Genomic DNA, 8918 nt, shown 5'->3' with positions numbered 1-8918 from the left:
ACGCCTACGTATCAATTCATAATTTAACACATCACATGATTACTTGCAGGCTAATGCCACTAGGCCCTTGTGCACACTTTATTAGTCAGTCCTTTAAACAAAGAGTAGATTCAGAAGGGTACGCTTGGGCAAAAGTAAGCAAAGAAATGCGCGAATTATATTGGGAGGAGTTTAAGGTAATTAACTATAAGTGATAAATTGTTGTTTGGTAAACATTTGCACTTGAACTTATGTTTATATTGCTAATGTGTAGAAAAAATGTTGTTGGGATGAAACAATAGACTCATTGGTAAGGGAAGCTTGGGCAAGGAAAGTGGCACAAAGTTATGGTCAATCTCTTCAACATGAGGAACCCAAAAAGAAACAAACATGGCTTTAAACCAGCTCATATTGCACAAGAAGTCTGGAACTCCTGGAAATTAAAATGGAATACAGAAGAATACAAGCTAAAATCTAAGCAGCACAAGAAAAATAGGTGTAACGGTGTGGCTGATGGAGTAGCAAAACTTACACATAACGATGGATCCGCATGTCATTTGAAGATAGCTTCTGATTTGGTAATTTTTTAAATGGTACATCGTATCAATGTTTGCATATGTTTATCTGTATATTTGACTTTTTATATGGTATTTATGCAGAATAGGAAATTAGGACATGAGCCACCCCATAGTGAATTGTTCATGTATACACATACTAAGAATCATGATGGAGTCACTTTCACAAATGAAAAAGATAGACAAATTCGTGTAATATTCATTTCAGTTTAAATTAACCTTTATATTGTATGTATTAAATAATATCATTCCTAAATTTGATATCTTTTAACGTATAATATTTTTATTTTTTAGGCGGCTTATACAGAAAAACGGGAAGAGTTGGAAGCTGAAGGTGTTGAATTTGAGGAGGACAAGCTAATTTATGCTATAGTTGGTGGTCATGATAAAAAAGAAGACTTCATGGATTAGGCTCTTTTGCAAAGGCGGTTCCCAATAAGAATGGTAAAACGGATGTATCTTACATTCCGGATAAAATGATGAAATAGAAGAAATGAGGGAGCTTGTTGATAAACAAAAACAGCAAAACGAAGAGCTTAAAGAAATGATGAACGCCCAACAAGAGAAAAACAAAGCAAGGGTCGAACATCTTGAAAAAAAACTTCAAACGACATTGGATCTTATTAGTGGCTTTACAAAACAACAAGAGTAATAGGTTGATATATGTTTATTGAAGATTATGTATTTTAGAGCAGCAACTTTCTTTTTTCCATGTAATAAATAATTATTTTGTTATTTTATGATATAATGGTTATGATTTTTTGTTTTTTTGTTTTTCGTATATTACTACAAAATTATTTGGATATAATTTATAAATCAGTTATCCATCGGTCCATATTACATCTGGTATATAATATACACCACTAAAATTGCTAGGGCTTCATGACCAAAGAATTTGCTAGGAAGTGAGTAAACGGAATTTGCTAGTGATTCATGACCACAAAATTTGCTAGGAAATCCTCAAACGAATTTTGTTAACGATTCAGCACGGCGAAATTTGCTACAGAATCACCACCATGGAATGTACTAGGGAATGACCACCATGGAATTTACTAGGGAATGACCACCGCGAAATTTACTAGGGAATCACCACCACCGAATTTGCTATGGATTCATCACCACGAAATTTGCTAGGGAATGACCACCGCGAAATTTGCTAGGGAACCACCACCACGGAATTTTCTAGGGAACCACCACCATGGAATTTGCTAGGGAACCACCACTACATAATTTGTGATGGAATAACTACCACAGATTGTGCGATGGAATCCTACTACTGAATACACGACGGAATATCACCTACCACGGATTTCATTCGGTTGTCACATTTGTGATGAAATTATCTTTTCTGTTGCAAACCCTCGCTATGATGTTTTTAGGGAAGAAAATAGGTCGTTGCAAATTCTGTCGCTAATCATCATTTGCAATGGAATTTCAGCTTTTAGCAACGGATTCCTTCCGTAGCAAATCGCATTTTTCTTGTATGAGTTCTAATCTTATGGTTTAATTTAATATCATTACATAATGTTAATCCTTCTTGGATTCAAGTTCTTATTAATTTTCCATAAGTATATTTTTCATAAGGAATAATAGAATTAGAATTTCTCAATTGTTTTCTAACTCCACCAGCAAATAAATTTGGTAATCCATCAATAAATTTTGATTTCCAATACACACTATTACAATTTATTAATTCCATAACTCTAATTAGAAAAGTATCTTTATACCATCTAAAAGATGTAAGTATTCTACACCTTAGTCCATTTAATAATGATATAATATTTTCAGAATGATATGTACATCTTCTTGTAAAAGGTTCAATTATATTTACCATTAGAGTATAAACTGCTTTTGAGATAGCAATTCCATCTTCAAATTTTATTGTATATAATATTAGTTCTTGATCTTGGATACTTAAATAATTACCACACCATCCTTTTAATTGACCTGTAAATCCTAGTATTAGCATTTTAACAACTTTTTTTTTATCATCATTTCCAGCATTTCTAGCAATTGTGCTATACATCATCATTCTATGTGTCATACTGTATATTTGTCTTTTTGTATAACCATCTAAACTCCATTCATAAATATTTTTTCCTTGTAAGTATTATTTAATATATATTCTTGTTCTTCATGAAGAACATCCCATGGAGTTGGCTTAGGGTAATAGTACATTCTTTGGACTGCTTTTCTAGCATATTTATCTAGTTTATTAATTTGGTCACTTAATTCTATGTATGAGTTATATCCAAAACTATTTTTTGATATATATTATCATTTTCCGACTCTTCTTTAAGTACATATATACTTAATTTATTCATTTTAGAGCTCAGTGTTTTCACGTGATCATATATTATTTTTTCTAATTGAGTATAATCTTTTAATTTATAGTCTGCAATACTAGGAAGTGGTTGAATCGTAGTTGATATCCTTTTATATTTGTTAATATTTTTTTCTTTAGGATTTAAAGAATCTTGTAATATTTTTTTGATCATTTCATTAATCTTTTCATTTAAATTTAATATTTGTTCTCCTAATATAATAGAATAAAGATTTATATAATTTGTTTGTTGTACAAGTTTATTTATTTGTTCAGTTGTAGATATATTGTTTTCAATATTCTTTTGATAAGTTGTAAATTTGAAAGTTATATCATCTCGGTGTGGTGATGGAAATATTCCTTTTGAAGTTTGGTCATTAATTAATTTATATTCTCTTTCAATGATATTATTCAATGATATTTATATGGTTCATAACATATGTATTAACAATCCAAGGAACAAAATACATTATTTTATTTATTGGAGATAGATAATTATAAAATGTTTCTTGTATTATTTTTAATTATTCTTTTGAAAAGTTTTTAAATAACCACCTTTTAAATGGTTCTCATTCTATTAGATTGAATTCATTTTTTTTTATTTTGGTTCTTGCCATTGCTCATGGACTAAAATATATTTTTTCTATACTATCCACTAAATATAAAAGTTTACTTCTGAAGGAGTAGGATCATCATTTTGATAAATACAATGCACTATATTATTCTTAATATTTAAGTGGTCAGTTTTTTCATCTACCTCTTCTTTGATTTGAGAAGTTGAAGACTTTGATGGTATTTCAACCCTATAATCTATTGGATAAATGTAAGAATAAGATGTTCTTTGAGATCTACTTCTTCTAATTAAAGTATTTCTTTTATTTCTGGTTTTTCTTTTTAAAATTTTATATTAACTATTCCATCTGGTTTGAATTATATTTGTATTTTATTACTTATTATTGGTTGATGGGGGTATTGCTCCCTCTAAAATTTATTTTTCAGGAAGTTCAATTTCATTCCATTTTATAGCTTTTTCTAGTTGTTTGTAACATCCAAAAAATACTGAGTAAAATTTTTATTTTTAAATAATTCAAAACCATTGATTCATTGATCAGAGTAAAATTATTCTCAAATAACAGAGAAAAATCATAAACAATCATTGCGGAATAAATCTCTATGTGATGTAGTGCAATCAAGTCAGACTCTTCCTTTTGAAACTAGAAGTACCAAAAAATGTTTAAACCATAAAACCATAAAACCCTAAGCACAAAGCTTAGTGAGCTTCCATTGATACCACATACAACACACACACACACACACACACACACACACACACATATATATATATATATATATATATATATATATATATATATATATATATATATATATGTAACAAAACTTGGTTGTGTCCGGTCCGTATTAATCCCGTGTTTGAATCAACTCCCTAGTCCATAATGACTCCATGTAACAACATGTATGAAGGTTTATGTCGATCGGATACATTTCAAGTATAACAAACAAGAACACAATTACTAAGCAATTAAAGAATAGAAAAATAAATAACACGGAGGATTCACCAAATTTTTTTTACCAAGAAAGAAGTTTTTTTCACAGAGAAAATGAGTTGTCGTAAAGACGGTCACCAAGACGAACTCAACATTAAGTTTTACCCTAATGTTGATTATATATTAATCTATACAAGTATATCTTTTTATTGAAGGAATTGTATCTAATCTATATTAAGAATCGATCCTCATCATAAAGATATTGGATCTGCTATATATTCTATGCATATATGTATCATTACCATATATACAAAGGTTACATAGAATAACTATTTATACATTGCAACTGATATACTTGAGACGCTGACGCTGACAGTTAGCGTGTAGAGTGTTTGACTCATCAGATCATAAGATGTGACCTTACAATCTCCTTTATCCGATCATAAGGTGTGACTCATCAGATCATAAGGTGTGACCTTATAATCCCCCCCCCCCCCCCCCCATCAGATTATAATGAGACAATTTTCAAAATTTTGATAATGTGTAAATCTCCTAATATTTGATGCGATTTTTTATAATCTAGAAATAAGTATAATTATCCAAGACTGAAATGTTTATTTTTACGTACCCTTTTTACTTAGGATTCTAATTACTATTTCCCCACATCTATTCTTTATGAATCTAGACATGCATCTTTGTCTAGCTTTAATAGGCATTTAGACCTTAGAGTTATGATGATAGGAATTGAGATGCGAGATGATTTTGTTGTGTTTCTTTTGTTAAATATCATATTCCTATCTTTATTTTATGTGATCAAACCTTCCATTGGCTAATTCTATCCCCAGGTTAATGACGATAATTTTTTTGAGAAAACCAAAGATAAAGATGAGAGGGAAGTAATGGACACTTGAATTTTTTAACATAGCTATTAGGGATGTCAAAGTCAACAAGCTTGTGGAGCTTCAAAGGTAAGTTTTTATGCTGATTTTAAGTTTGAAGAACCCATCTTTTCTTTGTCAATGTTTTTATGTTGGGAAAATAAGCTCATGATTTTGGTAAGATAATAATTTGATTTTATGTTGTGACATTTTGACATTTCCTAATTATTTCTTCTTATTTTCTTATTTTTATAGAACAAACCCCACTTTAGGGGTGTGTGGGATTGCCTTTTGAATTCTAAAAGTGATTTTGGGTAAAAATGCTTATTGACTTATGGTGGTGTTGAAAGAGGTAAGATTGGATGAAAGCATGAGGTTACTTAATGCATTGAGTTTTCTAATTTGCCAACCTTCAAACTATTTAGCTGGCTGATGTTGAGACTTTTGTATAGAAATGCAGGATAGAATAAGACATGTATAAAAATTAACAAAAAAAGATGAGATGGTCAAAAACATTTTATTTTTGCGGTAATACAATTTTAAAGTTTGTTATCTTTTCTGATTAGAGGCATCAATGTTATTTCAATTAAAAGTTTGTTTACTTTTACATAAATATAATTACAGATCATCTTTTTAACTACAGTGTTTTGCTGTAATGTGGTCTGTTAATAGGTTTACAGTGTTGTTCAAGTTATGTTGTTCAAATTATGTTGCTACTGTGCCCAAAAGGTATCCCTAATCAAACATTCATTGATTTGATTACATTATTAATATTATTATTATGGTTATTAATATTATTGTTTTTGTGAAATAGCTTCGATCTGCGTGCCAAAAATTGGTTACAAAAATGGTTGCAATCTCCTACATTATCAAGATCGAGCGGATTGGGCCTTGGTTTGCAGTAGATACTCAAAATTGGATTTGTTTTTAAGAATTGTGCCAAATACATAAAATAGCAATGCACTTTTTTAGTTGTTTAATTTAACATCTCATTTTCATCGTTTCTATTAAAAAATTATATCGTTAAGTTTTTACTATGTATTACGATTATATTTTTACCGATCTACACTACTAATTTGGGCAATGGACTCTTATTTTTCGCAGAAGATTGTTTGTAAAAAAAATACATAGTACGTTGCTATTTTGAGTAAGCCATTACAAGTGGATGAAACTTAAACTTCAAAACAACATATTATATCACAAAGATTAATACTTAAACTTCCGCCACAACGAGCACCTTAAAAATTTCGTTAAAAATAAGGATCAATGTAACCTACATACTTTCTTTTAATATAAAGTATGTATTGAAATAAATGGGTGTAAAAATTCACATGACTAAGTTTGGTTTCTAAAAATTAAATTTATTTTTCAGACATTTTTTTTATATTTTGTTTAGGGACTTAAAGAAAAAATATATGTTATATATTCTTGTAACAAAATGTTATCTATTTCGGTGTGAATATATATTCTTGTAACAAAATGTTATCTATTTCGGTGTGGATTATACTTTTTTCGTGCAAGTTAACTTACAAATTTGGTTGCATAAAATAAAATTTGCATAATATTTCTTTATATAAGTTAATACTTTTTATCTTTTCCTTTTTTCAAAAATAATTTTTTTTTTCAAAAATTTTCAAAAGATATATATATATATATATATATATATATATATATATATATATATATATATATATATATATATAGGGTTAGGTTATTTTGTTTTCAGTATCTATTGTGTGCATGTATGACTGATTCTGGACCAATCATTTTAGTTATTTTAAGAAAGTAATTAATGCATATTACATGTTGAGATATAATAGATATTAATTACATCTTCAACATTTAATATGCATTAATTACTTTTTTAAAATAACTAAAATGATTGGTCCAGAATCAATCATACAGGCACACAATAGATAGTGAAAACATTTGAACCTCAGTCTCTCTCTCTCTCTCTCTCTCTCTCTCTCTCTCTCTATATATATATATATATATATATATATATATATATATATATATATATATATATATATATATATATATATATCATAAATAAATAAAAAGCAGAATATCATATTTAATTTCTAAAATCTAAATATCATATATATTTTAAATAATTTATCTAAATATCAATATCTGTTAAAGTCTTTTTTACTATTTCTTTTAAATTTAAAAAGTTTTACGATAATTTATTACTAACACAACATTTCATTTTAATTTAAAGACAAAATCGCCAAACCATCGTTGTTATGGTTTCATTTCGTTTTGTTTTTTGTCTCTCAAATGTTATTTTAAATTTATATTAATATAAAAATTATAAATTTTATATTTTTATTTTTTATACTAAAATGTTGAAATGTCCCTTGTGGTTGACACAAATTTACAAATTTAGTAATGGTTTCTTATTTTTTTCCTCAAAAAAGGCTTCAATTTCAGTTTTGGATAACACAAGGATTCCATCCCTTTATTAGGCCAAGGGAACTAAAGGGACTGGTAACACTCCTAACATCTCGTCACATAAGATTTTTTGAAGCCATGTAGGATAAAGAGAATGATAACATCAAGTTGTTAAAATGTAAGGAGTGATAGCATCAATGTTCTAAATAACGTAAGACATGACTTGACGACAATGTCAAACCTCAAGTTTTTTCGAGTTGTAACGAGTCACGACATTTATAAAGTGTGATTTAAGACGGCAAACTTGTATATAATTAATAATTTATAGATATTTTTTACTGTTATTAATTTTTATGTACATATATGACTTAAGATGACATTTTGTCAAATGTTAGCGGCAAGTACAAGCCTTGGAGTCATGAGGAACCATGACCACCTTTTTAAAACCTTAGGTAGCATCCTAAATGTTATGTTATTTAATACGTTTTATTTTTGAAAAAAAAATAGAAAATAAGAAAATAAAATAGAACAACAAATAGGAACCCTCTTCTCTTCTCTTCTTTTCTCTTTCTGTTTCCTCTTGTTACAGGGGTGGCAATATATTGTTGGTCTGTCGAGTTTGATGGGAGTGGTTTTGGTGAGGGCAGCGAGCTGAAGGCGATCCCCTATCGAGTTTGATGGGAGTGGTTTTGGTGAGGGCAGCGAGCTGAAGGCGATCCCCTAGCGAGGACCACTCCCTCCAGCCTTATCAAAATGGATCGGTTCGTTAACGCCTTTTACATGCCCCTCACATGAAGGACATTTTAACGATTTTAGGCCAAAATAAGATCACTAGATAAATGCAATTGCTAAAAATAAAACTACTTCCCTTTCAAACAACCACTTTTTATAATAATATAACATGTGTGTCAATTCTAATAAGTGAACGGCTGAATAATGTTTCTTTACTCGTTAGTAAACGTTAACTTTGGGTAACCATATTTTGTTACGTTAATTTGTATGTGTTTAAGGTCCTTTGATACAAGTCATTTTAATAAATAGCCTAATTTTAGGCTATTGGCCAACCATGATGAAGGAAACGCAAGAAATATATATTTCTGCCAAAAACTAGACAAAGACACTTGTTAGAGATTGGTTTGTTTACTACCAAATTTATGTAGAAACGTTTTCTTTTTACATAATTAAGAGAATCCAAATTTAATTATCATTTACATTAAATACAAAATTAAGCCTGTTATGATGCATATATGAAGATAAAAAC

At 29.1% G+C, this 8918-nt stretch overlaps 1 protein-coding gene across 1 annotated transcript; it reads left to right on the top strand.

Annotated features, from left to right (window-relative positions):
• Nucleotides 1-344: 344 nt before the first annotated feature.
• LOC111902072 (uncharacterized) lies at nt 345-965 on the top strand. The gene is made up of 3 exons (XM_023897949.1): nt 345-557; nt 639-746; nt 849-965. The coding sequence occupies exons 1-3, from the start codon at nt 345-347 to the stop codon at nt 963-965; spliced, it is 438 nt and encodes a 145-aa protein (XP_023753717.1).
• The last annotated feature ends 7953 nt before the right edge of the window (nt 966-8918 follow it).

This window comes from Lactuca sativa, chromosome 9 (assembly GCF_002870075.4).
Source record: "Lactuca sativa cultivar Salinas chromosome 9, Lsat_Salinas_v11, whole genome shotgun sequence".
NCBI classification, from domain to species: Eukaryota; Viridiplantae; Streptophyta; class Magnoliopsida; order Asterales; family Asteraceae; genus Lactuca; species Lactuca sativa.
The sequence above is the reverse complement of the archived record's forward strand: the minus strand, read 5'-3'. Positions and strand labels throughout refer to the sequence as shown.